This window comes from Anopheles moucheti, chromosome X (assembly GCF_943734755.1).
Source record: "Anopheles moucheti chromosome X, idAnoMoucSN_F20_07, whole genome shotgun sequence".
NCBI classification, from domain to species: Eukaryota; Metazoa; Arthropoda; class Insecta; order Diptera; family Culicidae; genus Anopheles; species Anopheles moucheti.
The window spans coordinates 4,140,466-4,159,535 of record NC_069142.1 but is presented as its reverse complement, the minus strand read 5'-3'; the positions used below and the strand labels follow the sequence as shown (position 1 = coordinate 4,159,535).

The window sequence follows — 19,070 nt, the reverse complement described above, 5'->3', positions numbered from 1 at the left end:
CTTTGAAAGAAAAGTGTAATTACTGGCATCATTATTTCATGTAGAATCAAGCGACATATCAAACGGTTTTGGTCCGCTAAATACGAAAATACATTTCGACCAGGCTTTGTCCATCCCTGCATTCACAGATCGCGCGTCTACATCCAGCCTCGCGGGATGAGTAATGCAGCAGCGTGGTTGCACGTGCAAACACACATCCACACACGCACCCCTAAGATCATGTGTCGCTACAGTGAGAGCAATACTAACGCTTCTTCCCTGTTCTACGTTCTTCAATCCGACGGTCTGTCGTCATTGAACGATGGACTTTTCATTCTTCCTGAGGCCAACAGTCTTCCTACAAAGCTTGTTATTGTATGAGCTCATACGACACTGAGGGTTTTTTCGCTTCGATTTTATTTCCATCCCCTATCCGCACCCCGCGCTAGCGGTGTGTACGTGGCGTCATTCATCGTTTAATTGGTTGGCAGAGCATTAAAGAATTGCGTCATTTTTTCGCACTTCGATGACGGAAACAGCCTCCACGGGTAGGCAAGGATGGGATTTTGGTGAGCATAAATAAAGAGCGTTGTACGTGGAATTGTTCGTACATTCAGCCCATACAGTATAGGGTGGTCTATGCGGAGGCTGACAAGACTCATTTGGATCGTAATGGTCCGTGTAAAGTAAAAGTGGGGAACGACCGGGTTGTGGGCGATGACGATGATACATAAATTTTTCATCGCAGTCGACCAGCGGCGGATCATACGGTAGGCGGAGTAGGGGGTCGCCTAGGGTCTCGCCGTGTTGGGGGCCCCAAACAACTTGTGCCGATCGTGCGATTTTTGGAAATTTTACAACAAAGTTAATTTATAGCAAAAATAATAATTTACAAGGTAGAAAATTTATCAAAAATATCTTCCTTGGTTATATAAAACATTTGTTTCTATGTGATAAATTAAATGCAGAGAAGAATATCCATTAAAACACACTAAATGTGACTCGTCCATGCGTGGTGATAAATTTCTTTACAATCATATGCAAATATTTGTAAAACAAGGCTACAACTATTTGATTTACAGACTGAATGGGAAGAATATATAATTATATATCGTTTTATTGAAACGGTTCTATTCCAGCTTCAATGTTTTAAATAACTACAGCAATAAGCACAGATTGATTTTTTTCTTTTCTCTTTGAACCCTATGTTAATGTGTATGTGTTTTTGTTTTAGCGCGACAAGATGACTTTATGGCGATTATTTTCCGCCGCATATTGAACAAGCCGGAATATTAGGTGTAACAACGGCTTGTTTGTTTATTTGAGTAATGTGTTAATAAATTATACATGTTGCGCGTGGATATATTCCATCACGGATTCATCCATCCCGCCTCAATACGGTCGCATCATCGTGTTTCATATGAGCGGCGTGCTGGTAAGCGATGTCAGCGACGTATTGTTCTGCGGTACCGGTGACTTTTTGTCCTTCTCGTCGAACTCGTCGGTCTGGTTCATCTTCAGCTCGTACAGCACCGCGTTCAGCTTGTTCCATTCGTCCATGCGCGGGTTGGCGAGATTGTCCGCCACATCGTACACGTAGATCCGACCGGCTTCATCGCCCACCGTCACATGGAGTCCGGACGGTGTCCAGCTTACACGGTTCAGTGCCGGCTGTCCGTCCACCGTGATCGATGCGGTCGGTACTTCCGTGTCCTGGTTGAGGTTCCAGAGATCGAGCCGACCGCTACCATCGACACCGGCAAACAGTGCGGGATGGATCGGTGACCAGGCCACATCCATCACGTAGTCCGAGTTGTCCTCGAACGAGTACAGGGGTTTGTTATCCTTCAGACTCCACAGCTTGATCGTCCAATCGATGGAAGAGGTAAGAAACAGATGACCGAAGTCGGGCGACGATTGGTTGTGGTGCGCCGAGATGCCCGTCACCGGACCAAGATGCTTCTCGTACGTTTCGCCAATGCCGGACCGGTTACCGTGACGGCTGGCCGAGTAAACGTAACCGTCCTCACCGCCGAGCACGAAATTGTTCACTTCGTTGTGCGGGAATGCCATGCAGGTGACGGAGATGGCCTTCGATTGACGGTGCTGCAGTTCCAACACGTCCTGCGGCTGCGACAGCATGTCCAAACTCCACGAGCACAACTTACCGTCCGAACTAATCGAGATGACGTTGTGCGCGTTCTGGGTACCGACCATCGACAGACAGTACACTGGTTGCTGTTTGGTAGAAAAACCGAAATGCACTTTAAAATCTACGAATCTCAGAAGTACAGGAAGAGATGTCAGCGGTGACACCGTACCGTATGGGCGTTGGCGCTGAGCGGTGTTCGGTGAATCGGTGTGCGCTTCTGTACCCTATTATCCCACAGCACAATCTGGCCCGAGTAGGTGCCGCCGAGTATCAGGTTCGGGTGGAACTTGGCGAAGCAGGTCGACATGACGGCACTCTGACAGTGGAACACCTCCTCGGGCGTTTGCTTCTTGAATTTGGTGTTCCACACTACCACTACACCGTCCGGTTCGTTCGGTGTCTCCTCGTTGCTGTGGTACGATGCAACCATCAGCTCCGGGTAGTGCGTCGACCAGTCGAACGATGTCACACATCGGTTCTTTGACCATCGGTCGCAGTAGAATGTCCGGTTCAACGACAACCGGGCATGGGACTTCTCGTCGCTAGAAAATATTCATACAGTCGGTGTAGGCGGTGCGGTAAGAATGGTCACACTAGCTACAACTTACTTCATGTCATCTGCCTCACCGTCACCGATGTAGTCTGTGTAAATGTCCACTGTTTCGGACAGTGCCCGTTCCATTACCTTGCCAGCGCGTAGGATGAAACGTTGGAAGTCCTCCGAGAGTATGATCATCTGTTTCTGCTCCGCAGAAAGTTCTTTCACTAAAACCAAAAACAAAAGAAACTCCTTCAGTGGATGGATCAGCTGTACACACGGGGTGTGTGGTAACGTTCCGCTTACCTTCTTTCAGATCTTCCTTCTTTTGCTCCTGTGGTGTGATGGCCGGTGCGACTTCCTTAACCGTCGGTAGACCGTGGGGCAGAATGCCTGGCGGCAGCTTCGAGTGAAACCCATGGTCGATATGGGTGAGGGAGCTTTCCTCATCGTCACCTTGACCGTCCCCAAAAGTAAGCACTGTATGAGTAAAACTGTTTCTGATCTAGTATGGTCTGAGACACGCAGCAGGTATAATAAATAAAAACTTAACAACTAAAGATTTAACCGTAACAGCAAAAAGTATAGCCACAAAAAAAACATGCATAACACCCTTTTTCTCTCTCTCTCTTTTTCTCTTTCCTTCCTCTTCTCTCTAACTTCCAAACTCTCTACATCACTCCCGGACGCTCTGTGTCTTGCTTTCACTTAGTTAATGGCATTCTCGATTCTAATATTGCATGTCTTGCACTAAAACCAATAATTCACAGTTAAAGCATTTGTAAACCCATTTTATCGCAATAGTGATAATCGTATAAGAACATATGTACAAACAAGCTGCACCATCACGCTATTTGCCGCATGTATGAAACAGTGTGACGAATGTGATGAAACAACACAAAACTTCTCTAGTAGCTGATGCCATTTAATATACTGCCAATAAGAAAGCAACAATAAGTACACAGAGTGTAGGGAATCAAGTTTAAAAATCCGAAAGAGAAAGATAGAAAGGAGAAAAGATAGTGAGAAAAAAAAGGAAGAAACAGAGGGAAATAGATAAGGGACACAGAGTAAGTGTTTGGTAAATCAATGCGAAACGAATGGAAGGTGGTGCAGAACAAGTTAACAACGCGAGCAGACGAATAGTTCGACCCCACTGAGAAGATGATTAACTTTTTATAGAATTTTGGATAAAATTATTCCTGATTGATTTCGAGATTGTTCACACATTTTCACGGCAAAAGAAAATCCGTACGTTGTGCTTGGCACTTTACGACCACGGCTAACAAGTTGCAATATCAAGCAGGTATGGAAGAGGCACTGGCAACTGCAACCTATATTCAAGCCACACAAATTGTGGGAGGAAAGGCAATCAGAAGCTGTTGTGTTTTGCCGGTTATTTACATATGATGAGGGCAAGGCGGCTGATATTGGCACGTGTGATTAAAATAATACACAAAGAATACATGTAAGAAAAACAAAATGGCAGCAGCAGAATATGGGTGTCATTCGAGCGTTACACTAATACACTTTAACTGTCTCGTGTGGATATCGCTAACACGCTGGTAATATGGTGATGAGATAGTGATAAGATGGCGTTGCAGGTGATAAAAGTAGTAGTAGTGGTAGTAGTAATAGTAGTAGTAATAATAGTAGTAACAGCAGTAGAAACACATTAGTCATATATATATATATATGGAGAGGTATAGATTGCCCTGAACGGTGCCCTGATACGATTTGATTTTCTTGTTTCGATTCGTAATCGCGTATATAGCGAAAGAGCAACATGTACTCCCCTGGGGATGGACAAGCCGATATCACTCCAGCTGTGGAGTATTGATCGTGAATATAAACATACGGTACTAAGATATGATGCTATTTCTCCACCCATTTTTTTCTTTTTGCAGGATATTAAAGACAGAGGGGAATAGACAAGAGAAGTGGAAGAGATAGAGAGTATAAGACGGACATAAAAGATGGCAGATAGATGGTTAAGAGAACAAATGCCTTGTCGACTAGAATTTAACGGAGAACACACGGAGATGGTGCAGGTTAACGTCACATATGGGAATTATTCCCTCCCCGTAAATAGCTTAGAATGGCTGTAGAAATGTCAAACGTTCCCGTCCTGGCCATGTGTGTCCTTGTGTGTACTCAACCATTGTAAATGATAAAAAAAAACCATGAGATGTGAAACATTACTACTACCTTCCTGTCCATTTTGAATGGTAAGCGAGAATGAGCGGATGGTGCCGAATAGTGATTAAACATAAACAAAGAGGGAAAGCGATTATTGCGGTGGGGTGGGGGGTTAGCCAAGTTTTGTTGAAGTTAAAAAACCCATTCCAAAGCTACAACAGAGTCACGTTGATCGTCGTTAGTACCTTCCAAAGAGGTGGGGAGTTAGACATCGGCGTTGATGCAGTTAGTGGGTGAATTGTTACCGTGTTTTACAGATTAATTTCGCTACGTACATTCGAGGTTGTGTTAGTGTGGGAGTAACAGAACAAAACACCACCAGAACAGCATTCCCAAGGTTCGTGGATTGTCGCATCGCTTCACAACCACGATCAGCGCTTCGGATTGCAATTTTCCAAAATTAAAAAAAAGGACATAAAGGGAGCGACGTAGATAGGTGAACACGGGCGTTTTTGTATGGATGTAAAAGTCCGTTTTGGTGTACTATATCATCAACTCATCCCTTTTGACAGTTCTCTACTATACTGTGTAGACAGTGTTTACGCAAGAAAATATGCAATATGTAACAAGCACTCTATTTGCATATTTCTTGGCGTAGTCACAGCAACACTATACGGTAGAAAGGGCACTAGGGAAGTTTTACAACAGGTTTCACAAAGGATATTAGAAATGCGTAATAGTAACACCAGAGTACAAGAAGTAAAGAATGAGAGAGAGAGAGAGAGAAAAAGAGAGAGAGTAAGTTTGAGAGCGTGGATTAAAAAAAGAAACAAAACACGAATGTTCACGATGAGGCTACTCATCATCCGTTGGAATACCTCGTATGGTCACAGTGTTGCCGAGGAAACACTGGCACGGGGAAAAATGCACAGCAAACTCCTGTGCAGACAACGAGCATAATCTAACAACCAATAAGGGCTACGTTACAAATAAATCTGTGCAGTAAGAAGACTTTTACAGCATAAATTAAACAAAAAAAATCACAGCAAACACTACCTTACTAGCACGCATCACGTATGAAAAAATACAACGAAACCCCAAAAGAAAATAACAACGAACAGAAAGCATAGCCGCTGGGGGAATGCTTCTGGATAGCGGAAGTAGTAACAACCCGGGCTACGCATGTAGGATTTGTGTGAAAATTGTGTGTGAAATTTGCAATAAAAACAAAAAAAAACGAGTACCGAATGTAAGGAAAATCTATTAACAACATGATAACAACATAGAACCGGCTATGTGGCGTATATAGGAGTAGTAAAAAAGTCTAACGAATAAAAAAAAACGTATAAAGAAATTGCGCAATTTGCAAATAGAGGTAACAAAAAAAAAAGAGAAACAAAAACAAAAGAGAGCAGATTAATTTGATTGTTATGGCAAAAACCTACCTGTAAACTCATCCTCCCACTCTAAACCGGGGTTAAGATTGTATTCATCTTGAAATGGGAAAAAAGTCTAACTTAAACTTTTGCAGGTATCTGAAGTTTAATGGTTTATAGGTTTTGTTGTTGTTGTTTGGTTAAAAAAAAAGAATAGAATAGGAACGTGTGTTTTAATGACATCAGGGTTTTAATAGCGCATGTAGTAGGGGATACCAAGCACATGTGCCTCTCTCTCTCCTAGCGAAGAACACATGCAAACGTGAACTTTTATCCGACTGTTGGGATATTGATATATTATTCGATTATCCGCGGTTATGGTGAATACCGCTAGCGCGGATAGAGATTCGGTAATATTGTCTATTAATTTACTAATTTTTGGATGAAAAGAGTTTGGGCGAGCATAACGTTGTATACGAAAGAACGCAGCCACATCGTTTCTGTTTCTCGTTTGTTTCGGGGGTGGGGGTGGGAAGAAGAGTGTGTTGAAGTGGGTGGGAGCTGGGGAGAGGGGGAGAAAAGAAAATGTGGTTGGAATTGGCACCACACGTAAATGTTCTAACATGAGTATCGGACGGGATCTAGACCTTCTATACTACTGCTGCGCAACGTGGATCAAACCTGGGAGCACCTTTATCAGCGACTAAATCTGTTCTTCGTTAAAATGAAAGCAAAACTAATTACTGGGATAAGGGATATAAAATTAAAGGGAGGATTGATATGTAGGGATAAAGTAGTTCTCCAAAAACGATCTAATATTCGTTAATAGGTATAGAGAGATTTGATGTACCGAGAGATAAAACCTAGCGTGTACGCAATACACGAACGCTACCAAAAGCTATACAATAAAGCTATCCTTAGCCGTGTATACTTCCACCAAGAGATTAATCTTACATCCCACACTGCACCTACGAGGGGGGGAACTGCTCTACTGAGATGATGGTTGCTTTGAAGCATTTCGGTTAAATGAAGAGAAAATATATTTGTATCCTACTAACTAGAAATGACTAATATGGAGAATCCTTATTATAAACTAAATGGAATAGTACAAAACACCTACGGGAAGCCCTCAAGGTATGGGTGGTGCAACATATATAACGTACACAAGACTTGTTTCCACACACCGCTTCATGAGCACCGGAGATGGGTTGATGCATTGATCCTGCACCAAGCTAAAACTAATCGTACGATGCTGGAAATGGCTAGTGGACACCAGCAGTATGTCGTGCTAGGGCGGTAAACAACGCGTAAGAGGGATTATCGTTCAGCTCCAGCCCCGAAACAATTGCCGATAGGCTGCGTTCTTCCACAAAACAAAGTGTGAGGGGATATATCAGTGGATCAGTTTGAAAGCAAGTTGGCTATTGTACAGACGATAACAGCTGCTATACGCTAAGGTGTGATCGATCGTAGATATATTTCGGTTGGTTTTAACTCAACCTGGACATCATCGAACAATGACTCCACCTTTGTAAGTTTAATTTCCAAATTCTATGAGTGTTCCTGAAAGTATACTCGTTCTGATAGACTTGATGCTGATGCAGCTGTGTGTTGAATGTGTTGAATTTAATAGCACAGAATGGAACTCTTTTCTAAAGTTTATTTTGTGTAATTAAACATCCATATTAAACATTAAACAACATATTTTTTTGAAAATGCTACATTACATCTGTAGCGGTTGATTAGGAAGCGAATAACAGCTGCTACTACATGCAACTTCGTTTTTAACAGCATATAAAATATTCACCAAACATTTCTACACGACCGCTCATCAGTAACAGCGAGTAGAGCCCTTCATCGTCTATACAAAGCCTTAATAAAATGATTAAAGAAGGGAATATAAAAAAAAAACGAACAAATGTTGCAAAAGAAAAACACTATCCAATAACGGAGCCCTTTCGTCAACAAATACACATAAAAACAAAAGGGGAAGAGGAAAGTAAATAAACTCATTGCATGCATTTGCCTTTTTTCCACACAGAAAACATAATGAATAAGAAAACAGAAAAAGGACGGTACGAAAAAAAAAACACGATAACAAATATAAACTACCATGGTTTGGCTTGGCTCATAGTTATAGGAAAAAAAAAATACCAACAACTGATGTGAAGTTAATGTTTCAATTCTGTGGTGAAATGGTAAAGGTGTAGCGAAATTAATATAAGAAAAAAAAATATATAGAAACGAACAGGAACGGTACGATTAAACGAATCCCGAAAACAAACAAACAATTACACTTAATAGATGTAAGTGAAATAAATAGAAGAAAGAGAGAAAAAAAGGGGAAAACAAATGGGTGGAGAAACTAAGGTGTATTAACGCGCGAAAGATTGATTTGTGTGTGGAGTTTTTTGAGGATTTCTTTTATTTTCTTAAAAAAAAGGCTTTTTTTATAAGATAAGGGAGTAAATGAAGCATATCTTGTAAATAAAAAATAAATTAATATTTAACGAAACAGTTCACTAACATTATAAGGCAGCGGTTTGTAAGGGACGTAAGATCGATAATGATGAGAAGAGAGATAACATTAAAATATTCGTTACTATTGGCAGGATCGGATGAGGAAGAGTACCGATGAACACTTAGTAGTTTATGAGATGTTTTAAAGGGATGAAAACATGACAACAATATTAATCATCTAAGTCACTCTTGAGTAAAACAACAACACTCTACTAGTCTACATCAGTATTGTACCGGATAATAGTTTATTATCCGATACAATAAAGAAGTATTGGCTTACTCGTAGAGACAATAGATGAAAGAAAATCGGAATATAAATTTTCCATTTGATGCATTTAACTGTTTGGGCTTTAACTTGTTGTAGCCATTTCAAAAGCCATGGTACGGTTGCAACGGGCATCATAAACATATGCGCATGCCTCCAACAAGGTAGCGAATGTGGAACAACCGGTAACACATAACCAGCTACGGAAAAGTTGTACTTTATCCTGGAACGTACACGAGCACAAAAGGGAAAGAAATGTAGCAGAGCATCACGCTCACAACGACATGGAGATTCCATGGACGTATTGGATCGATAATTGGATAATCTCCAAAAGTGAATGTATTATTTTGACAAAAAAAAAACTTTAAACCTTTGGCTGAAGGGAAGAAAACAACTTCTTCGGAACAGGAGAGGAAATTACTTTGATTAATGTTTTAAACATTAAAGCTAAAGGCCGGAACAGGCAAAACACATCAAATGGAAATCGAATATTCAATAGCGGTGATGCGATGTCAGAATTGTTAGGAGTTTAAATCGCCACAAACCAAGAAAAAAGTTTGTTTGGTTTGCTAAATTAACTAGAGAAATACAGCAGGTGACCAGTTGAAACGAATTACTCACCGTAATAATCGGTTGCGTGGGCTGCAAATCGTGCCGTGGTGATCATCGGTTCAGCGGTGGTGGTTTTTCATTTGGCCCGGGGGGAACATGTGCAGTTCCGGTTTTTTCCCGAATAAAATAAAACACACCGGAAACGAGGGTTGGGAAAGAGAGCAATAGTTAGTTTCATTCTAGCAATAGGTTGAGTTTTTTTTTTAATTCCGCTATTCGCTTCTAGAGCTATGAGCGTCTGTCATAAACAGTTACAGGTAACAGTGAACGATACAAGCTAAAGAAAAACTTAAATAGAGGACAGAGGAGTTCCAGAGAGTACTATAGAAATGGCGACTTCTTTTCGTATATAAATGGCTAATTATTACTAAACTATAGACAAAGTTCAAATTAAAAAAGCTATAGCTAAAGCCAATTCCCTGCCTTGTAAGGAGAGTAGAACACAGTGAAACGAAACAAAAACAACAGAAATAAAACATGAGCAAACCAAAGTAAGCTGCAGGAAGAACTGAGGACGTAAAAGCAAAAGGTTTTTACGAACAAATTCGGTACCGATCTTTGGTCTTTTTCTGTAAATTCTTTTGTGTTCAACAGTGATACAGTATAGTTCTGATATTTCGGCATTAAGCTAGAGGATTTATCGGTATAGTTTTGTTTTTTTTTTGGATACGATAGATGCTCTTGGTACACATCGATATCATGCTTTACCTTTACGCGGTCTCCACCAATCCTCCATATATCCTGATAGAGGTGAGGAATGGCAAGAAAAAACTGTATTTGTTATTTTATTTCAATAAATGTTCCTCTGGATGTGGCGGGTTTGAAGGATAGTGGTATATTTTAGAAAGCTTTGCGAAGCGCTTTTTTTTGCCGGGACAGGAACGAATACGGCGCATGGTGTTACGTTAATAGAGTGGGTGTTGTACTAAATTAATGTCATTGAGTTTGGAGTCCTTTTTCTTTGCTGGTCAACCGATCGATACGTTGCATTTGCACTATCGCATGACTAGCAAACAGAAGTAAAAGGCCTTCCATCATATTATTCATACTGTATTTTTTTTGTGGTGGGTTTTGTTGTGCCGGCACGTCAAAACGGAGACTTAGACACACCCGCTCACACACTCACACACTCCTATAGTGGGGCACGAGATTACGGCAAGGAGTCGTTATTCACGGTGTAGAAATGGTATGTTTTTTTTTTGTGTACAACATGTGAGTCAATCTGATAGAAGCACGAAAAAGGATTCTAATACACTTACCGTCGCGCTCGTGACCACCGGAACTGTTCGTTTGGGTTTGTTTCGAGTAGACGACTGTCTCCTTTGGGGGAATGTTGGTGGCCTGTACCGATACCAGGCACAGGTTGACCGGCTTTTTGCGATAACTGTCGGTACGGGAAAAAAAGTGAGTAGGTATTATGACGATATTTACAACATTTTCGAAGCTTCCCACTGTACCTTTGTGCATTGATGCTGGGCTGAAGGCTGGCATCGGGCGTGTGGGTGGTAGACTGATCGGAGGTGGCTGAATTGACCGACGACAATGACGACAGCACCTCGGACACGGGGGCCACACCCAGCGAAGAAAGCATCTCATCCAGATCCCTACAAGAGCATAGGTTAATACAACTTACTCAGTGTATAACTACGATTATGCATGTTCATATCTACTTTCGTGTGCTAGTTTCCGAGTGACCCAGCTTCCCTGCTGCCTCTTCCAGATCTTTCTGCTCTTTCTCCTTCCTCCGGCGATCCTTCTCTTCCCGGAGGGCCTGCAGTTTGGCCTTCTTCCGCTCCAGTTCCGCCTTTCGGTTCATCTTGGAAAGTTTCGCGAGTTGCTCTAATTGCTCCAGCTTTCACAGCTGCAATACCCGGGGAGGTGGGATGGAGAGAATACAAAAACAAAAAATGATGTTGAAAACTGATGAATGATTTACACACAACTACAAGGAGGAAAAGAAGAAACCAATATAAAACAACAACAAGAAAAACAATTGCAGAGTGTAGTCCGGAAAAGCATGATGTCATTTTTGTCATTAATTTTTTTTTGGCGATGTTAAAGCAGCATAGAGCATAGATTATAGTGTGTACTACAGAAAACGTGCGAATAAAAAAAAACAGCATAACGTTAGTTTTTCGTTCCAGAAGCGATTAGGTATTACACAAGTTTGCTTTCAGTTTATGTTTGCTGGGACTCACTTTTTCTGTTCCACCCCGAGAAGATAATTATAAGTATGGATTTTTCAATCTTTGGTAAGTGTTTGCTTTGGTTAGGAGTAACAAGCGCTTCGTACGCAGTAGTACAGTTATTGAAAGGAAACAGTTCTACTTCTGTCTCGCTTGCTCTACCCTTAGTGCTACCCAGTGAGGTTGCCAACTTGCCACCTCAGTATGTGCAGGAGTGGGGGAGTTACGATTTTTTAAGGAATTTGTTAACAATTTTTGCCACAAATGTGTATGATGCGTGTTATTAACATTCCACTGAGATGATAGAAGACGGATGACGCAGCCGTTGATTGATTCGATCGGGGACACACGGAAAGTTATTTCGAAGTATTAAGGGCGTTTCGCAGAGTACAACAGTGAGATGGTTGAGCTACACGGATGTTGGGTTTTGTTGGATCGAAGAGAACAGATGGTGTCTGTTGATTGTTAATTCACTACAATAATTTACGATACTGTCCCCGGGGTCTGGTGATAGATGGAAAAATATGTGTAATACCCGAGCTGTGAAGGAAATTATCGCTTTTCTTTTCGCCGAATTTCACGTCCGCACTACACGAAAACGTCGCAACCACAAACACATTCATCGGCACGCCATGAATGGAATACCAGCACGGATAAACGGATGACACGGGAAAAGCACATCCCGGTGGTGACGCACATACAACACGTTTATATTGTACATTTTGATGATTCAGGGACGTTTCGAACTGGAGGAAAGAGAATTAATTTACAATTGTTGAGATAATACGTCTTCAGAAATAATATTAATGAGTAGAATCGCAACCCATTCTATAAATAAAATCAGTGATTCCAAAGCGTTCAAATGTAATAAAACATTTAGGTTAACTTTTGTTTTTTTTTTCGAATAATATTTTCAAGATTATCATTAATTTATTATCGATTATCATTAGCATAAGCAAATGTGAAAGTAAAATAGTTTTACAGAATCATAGTGTTGACATTATTCTCATCATTAGCGATTTGAATTTAAAATAAGTGAAGGAGACGACACTCCCATTTTCCCAGATGAATTAAAGTATTGCAACGTCAGTCGACATTTCTCGCTGCTCTGATCTGGTCAGTGCTTTTCTAAACATATTTCTGTGTTGGAAGTATTCAAATATTCACGTTTTGAGGCTAAAGCAAACAACATACCGTTTACCTAGGGCCTCTTCCGGCAATACCACCGATGGGAGCAAACTGTTGGAATGAAATATTTCAATTTTGAGTGAAAAATACCATGCCAACCGTTGCGCATCCGTTTCCTGCCTGTTATCCATGGTTACTTGTTTATTGGGTTTCAATATTGTTCCATAATGCAATCTCAGCCTCAGAACCTGTTATTTCCTTTGTATCGTTGTTGTTCTACTATCATTACAGTTTGTGGTTTAGTTAAATGAAGTGTAGGTTATTTTGCAGTTAACGTTTTACACGCTTTAAACACGCAAAACTGGCAGGTAAAGGTATGGCACAGCTAAAGTCATCCACCTCGAACGAGGCGAAAAGCGACACCTATTCCAAGCTCAACTTCGAGCCGGACGATGAGGAGGTGGCGATGATATTCGGGTTCGAGGAAAACGATGCCCGCCAGAAGCTGCACAACTTTCCGAAATGTTCGCGCTTGGTAATCAGGTAGGATGACACCCAGATTGTAGGGGAAAACCGAATCTCCACTAGTCACCATTTTGAACCCGACCAGTCCCGACCTGCAGGCTGAGCTCGGCATGGAGATCGGCACCACCGTTAGCGTGGAGCACCCGTGGAAGGAGATCAAGAAGGAGATGCTGGAGGATCACCTACCCGGCAAGACGAAGGTCCAGCGGCAGCTGAAGGACAAGCTGAAGGACATGGAACCTGGGAAGCTCATCCTGGTGGGTTATCTGCCCGACCAGAGCACCGAGGAGGAGGACCTGTTCGCCGTCTTTACCGACAATCGTGAAACGCGGGAGGCCCGTGAGCTGATCCGTCGCTTGGAGCTGGTGGAGCGTCTGTCCGCGGCAGCAGCAATGCGGAAAAAGCCACGTCGATGGCAGACACGTGGCAGTGAGCAGGATGTGGAAAACTTCATACCCCAGAAGCGCACGAACGTGGTGAACGTGGAGTCGCAAAGCATCTACCCGGCGCAGCGTGTCGGCTCGTACCGGTTTCAGCTGCGTATGGTTGGGGACGCACGCGATGGTTACGTGGAGCTGGTGCCGAAAACCGTCTTCCACAACATAGTGCGCAAGTCGATCGACTTCGGTGTGCAGCTACGCCCACAGAAGGTGCACAAGTTCCAGCAGACCGACCCCACGTTTCCCACCAATGCCTGGTCGCAGTATCTGTACGAAATCGGTAGCGAGCCGAAAATGACTACGGTGACTTCGACGACGACAACGATGGTGGGTCATAGCGGGGCCGGTAGTCAGCCAGTCTCTCCCAGCGATCATGTGGAGCAACTGCTGCACACGCTAGAATTCAACCAGATCGATATGTACCGGAACGATTATCCGATAATTTCGCGCCACAAGTCAATCACCAAGTACGAGACGCCGCTGGTGGAGGAAACGATGTGCTTCATGGATCGGTCCACCTGCGCCAACAGACATGTGTCCGCCATCGAGTGGCATCCTCTGCTGACGGGCACGTTCGTGGCCGCCTACGTTCACCACATTCCAAGCGTACTGATGACGGTACCGAGAACTGGAACTGCAACCAGCGGACCGGAGGGCATGCGGACGGTACCCTCAGGTGCAACCGTGGCTGCCGGCAGTAGGGAAGATGCGGTGAATCGACTCGTTTTCGAGAAGTGTCCCGTGCTGGCGTGGAACTGCGAAGAATCGCTTGTACCGAAGCTGTGGCTAGACTCACCACGCGAGGTCACTGCACTGTCCTTCTGTCCCTACGACGGGCGATTGCTTGTCGGAGGTCTGTCAAGTGGTCAGCTCGCCATCTGGGAGTTGACGGATGGACAGCTAGAGCACACCGGACCTCGAACGGTTGGCCGCGAAGCGAAACATCACGGACAACATCCAACGCCGGAAGCATATCGTAGCGAGATCAAGCTGCTGCTCGGTAATGCCACCCCAACGAACCGTCTTGCCCGTGGCCATGCGGCCAATTCCAGCGGACAGAGCGGTACACTGACAGACGGTTCCGGTGCGCCAGAAACACCGTGGCACGTGCGTCCGGCCGTCATCAGCGCCCTCGACCGGTCGGCACGCAAACCGATCACCGTGATCCGCTGGTTGCCACAGAACTACCACTGCGTCACCACCGGGCAGCTGCGCGTCAACAGTGCCGAGGACCGACCAGGCCGATTCCTTCTGACGGCCGCCCTGGACGGTACCGTCTCGATCTGGAACCTCGACCAGTCCGTCCCAGCGACGCTGTCGGCCCACGCGCAGGAGAAGGATAAGGGCGCCGGTGAGGTGGATACCGTCGGCGAACCACCGACCGGCAGTGGACTGGCCCGACTGAACCACCTGCTCCATCCGACGTTTCGCGTCCGGTGTGAGGTGCCGCTCGTGACGCTCGCACTCGACGAACAGCCGATAGCGTTACGGGGCGGTGGACCGTCGGGCGCATTCCAGCTGCCGCCAGTCATCTGCCAGCAGGCGTTCATCGCCGGCACCCTACTCGGTGGGCTGTTCTGGGGCAAATGGGACGGGTACGAGTTCGATCAGGGTGCAATCGTGAATGAGGAGCCGATGCGCGACCGGGACACCTTTGCGGCGGTCCACAACGGGCCACTGGTGGCGATCGCACGCAACACCTTCGTACCGGACATACTGCTAACGGCCGGCGGTACCGTGCTAGCCCTCTGGACGGCCGAATGTCGCCAGTCGCCCATCTTCTGGCGTCTGAAGCCGGTGTCCGTGACCGCCTGCGTGTGGAGTCTCGATCGACCGTCGGTGTTCTATGTCGGACTGGCGAACGGTGACCTGGAGATATGGGATCTGCAAAGTAGGCAAATAGTATTGTGCGAATTATGACTTTTTGCTTCTTACTATTTTATTCGCACATAGTGTAGTGATGGAGTTGACAATTTATTGGTTCAGACATAGGAAGGTTAATGATTTATTGACAATTCTTCTTAACTTGATGACTATGACCTTTATTTGAGGCCTTTGGGGGCGGCCAGTTCTGTGGGGTTTGCTGTAATTATTATTGAGGAAATTCACAGTTTTCCAAGGATTTCTTATAAGTTCCAAGAGTTCTAGTCCAAGAGTATAAGTTCGTATTTCTTCAGTTTTCCAAGGATATTCTTCTTTTATTTCTCCCTCCAGCTGGGACTTTATAAAATTCGCACCACAGCACATAGTTCAATGAAGGTAAATTTTACACACAGGTGTAACGATCACGCACGAGTAGAAGTAGACATGTACACTACAATGTACTATTACAATGCACTGCCCATACTATTAGGACAGAACATATGATTTTAGTTGAGGTATCGAAGGTAACAATAATCCGCAAGAATTGCTGTCTTCGTGAGCGTGTGTTTCGCTTTATTCAAACAATTCTTCCCAAACATTTGCAGTCCACACGTCAGCTGCCTGCGTGACGCTGAACCTCGGTGCGAACGTGTTGTCCATTATCACACAGCAGCAACATCGCCGTACGCCCCATCGCCATCTGGCGGTGGCCGATGGAAATTGCAACGTGCGACTGCTCAGCATTCCGGCAGCATTTGCCGAACCGCGTCCGAGCGAGCGGAAACGTTTCCGGCAGCTGATCAGGGCCGAGCTGGCCCGAAAGCACGACCAGGACGCTTGGGTGCAGCGCTACTACGAGCAGAACCGGGAACAGATTGAGGCAAAACTGCGCGCAGAACGGGAGGCGCGCGAGCTGGCCGAACGACTCGAGGTGGAAAAGCAGGAGCACGATGACTTCCTGCGCCGGCAGGCGATCGAGGAGGCGAAGAAGAAGGCGCTGCGCGATGCGGAAAAGCGTGTCGATCTGAGCCGGCGGCTCGAGGGCCGTTGGCGGTCCCGCTACTACCGGGCACTCATCCGCACGATGATGGCCCGCCGTCACCTTAGCCCGGAGCTGCTGGCGAAGCAGATGCACCCGGAGCGTGAACGTCGCCGGTATGACGTGCGGAAGCGGGCGACTATCGGCGAGAGTGTTGCGGCCGCTCCCGAAGATTACCGACGCGTTCAGACATCGCTGGAACCGGGCGAACCCCGGGCTAGGGCGGTGCTGTCGCTGACGGAGAACGCTGCCCGGTTGCGGGAAACGGTGCGTGCCCGGTTTCGGGAGGAGCTGAGCGACTATCCGCGCGTCAGCTGGGAAGCGAAGGAGGTCCTGCGTAACTTCCGCTTACCACTCGAGCCGGACAGTGTCGTCAGCATCGTTGCGAAAGGACGCGCCCGACGGGAGCTGGTACTTTCGGACGACCACGGCAATCTGGAGCATCTGCAGTCGTACCTGGCGAAGCAGACGGCACGCGGTTCGGCCGGGGGAGAGGGCGGCATGGACAGCCCAGCCAATGGTGACGAAGCGGACACCACCGTTACGAACGTGAGCCCGGAGGCGCGACGCACCGTTGGGTTACAGCGTGCCCGCTCGGTGACGTTCATTGACGACGTGCCGAAACCAAGTCCCGACCTGCAGGGTTAGAACGCGGGTAAAAAACGGTACCTAAACCGGAGCTCTCAAACATAGTGCGGTGGAAAAGGGAAGGAGGACTTACAAATCCCGTTAGACGCGAGACGCTTTCTCTTGGTGCCGGTGACATGACATGACAGTTGAGTAGTTAAGTTCGAACTGTTTTTTCGGTCTAGCGGTACTTTTCGCGCCATCCAGTGACGCAATCGGCCGACATCCAGAACCGCCCGAAGATGGATATTCGAAATGTCGATAGAATTCCAGATGAGGAGATAAGCCGGTGATTTTAAAGGTATTTAACAGTGAAACAAAAGCATCAATAGTAGCTCGGGACAAAAACGTGTTGTAGGCGACTGGTTGGATAGTATAGTACTTTGAAATATATGCTAGTCAAATTTTTAATCTCCAAAGACTCCAAATAACGCACTGTAACGCATCCCGAAAGTCTAACACGCTGGAGCGTACTGCAAGATGAATGGGTTTCGCTAATGGCGCTTCCAAGGTTAAGCAATTTCATCATAAAAAAATGATAAGTTGTTTATTGACTTCACCCAAAAAGCAAACACCAAGCGCGATACGTTACGAGATTAGCATACAGCTTCACTCCTTGCCAAAACACAAAAAAATGCCCCCTTGCATTAACAACAATACCCCTGCCGGCGATCACCACGTCTAATGGCGATAGATTTATCGCACCCCGGCACAAATTTCTCATTAGCTGAACAAGCATTACCGCGATTTGATTGTGCTTTTGTTTGCTTAAGACACCGCTGAACACTGCTTGTTGACAAATTGTGCACTTACAACACCAGGTGTCGTTCGCACTTTACTGTCCATAGCTGCGCTATGGACGGCTGCTTTTTGCGTGCTATCCTGGGCAGAAGGTGTAGAGTTTGGGAAGAATTCAATATGCGTCTGAAGATCCATTAGCTCGATGGAGAAATTGTGCCGTTGCTTCATGCCGTGCATGTTTGCGCCGGCACCAATATTGCACGATTACGCGAACAAGGTGCGTGTTTTGCTCGTTCGAAATACATATTGAACAAGAGTAGGTACGGTTTCGGTTTGGAGCTATGTGTAAACAATCTGAATTAAGCCAAAGTAAGTATGGGTGTACGATTCGTCGTCTATTTTCCCACGGTGGGGAAGACCCAGTGACTGGCAAGGATCTATACCTATATCACCGGTGGTGTGGGCATGGTTACGCCTCATTCATTTGTCCTATATGTGTCACGCGTGACAAGGTACAGCCGCTAGTCGGAAATGCGAGTGTCGTCAGACATTGACTTCCAACTCGTATTCGTACTATCAGATATCCGGACCAGAAGTGAAACATCTTGGAATATTTGCCCTCGAAATTGGGACGGCCTTGACTTGAAGGTAACGGTATCGTCGGCCTCTACACCTGTTGTCATATCCCAAGGGTCTTGAATGGCATTGACTGCTCAGTTGTTCCTGTGGACACAAAAGGGTCCATCGTGATGCGTGAGTGAATCTAGATCTTGAAACGTGTTCTCCTCAATTTTGAACGCCAACTTGCAGTTGAAAACGTTCGATGTACATATTGCTGGGAGCAAGGTTACTGATCACGAATCTGGAGCATGCTCTGCCGCCTCATCCAGTTGCATAGTCTTACACAGCAGGTGCCCTTACGCTAGACATTCTCGCGGCA

At 45.2% G+C, this 19,070-nt stretch overlaps 2 protein-coding genes across 7 annotated transcripts; one reads left to right on the top strand and one right to left on the bottom strand.

Annotated features, from left to right (window-relative positions):
• Positions 1 to 1,044: 1,044 nt before the first annotated feature.
• LOC128306383 (cytoplasmic dynein 1 intermediate chain) lies at positions 1,045 to 12,368 on the bottom strand. 6 transcript variants are annotated; one of them, XM_053043879.1, is made up of 11 exons: positions 12,303 to 12,368; positions 11,252 to 11,442; positions 11,039 to 11,185; positions 10,841 to 10,965; positions 10,290 to 10,322; positions 9,591 to 9,611; positions 6,254 to 6,301; positions 2,976 to 3,125; positions 2,740 to 2,896; positions 2,301 to 2,673; positions 1,045 to 2,217 (listed from the first exon to the last, which is right to left on the bottom strand). In XM_053043879.1, the coding sequence occupies exons 2-11, from the start codon at positions 11,395 to 11,397 to the stop codon at positions 1,396 to 1,398; spliced, it is 2,022 nt and encodes a 673-aa protein (XP_052899839.1). In that variant the 5' UTR covers positions 11,398 to 11,442; positions 12,303 to 12,368; the 3' UTR covers positions 1,045 to 1,395. The 6 variants fall into 6 exon arrangements, with proteins under 6 accessions (XP_052899839.1, XP_052899840.1, XP_052899841.1 ...); XM_053043880.1 differs by lacking the exon at positions 6,254 to 6,301 and having other exon boundaries at positions 2,976 to 3,149; XM_053043881.1 differs by lacking the exon at positions 10,290 to 10,322.
• A 903-nt stretch (positions 12,369 to 13,271) lies between these two features.
• LOC128306382 (dynein axonemal intermediate chain 3) lies at positions 13,272 to 17,410 on the top strand. The gene is made up of 3 exons (XM_053043878.1): positions 13,272 to 13,438; positions 13,506 to 15,751; positions 16,329 to 17,410. The coding sequence occupies exons 1-3, from the start codon at positions 13,272 to 13,274 to the stop codon at positions 17,408 to 17,410; spliced, it is 3,495 nt and encodes a 1,164-aa protein (XP_052899838.1).
• The last annotated feature ends 1,660 nt before the right edge of the window (positions 17,411 to 19,070 follow it).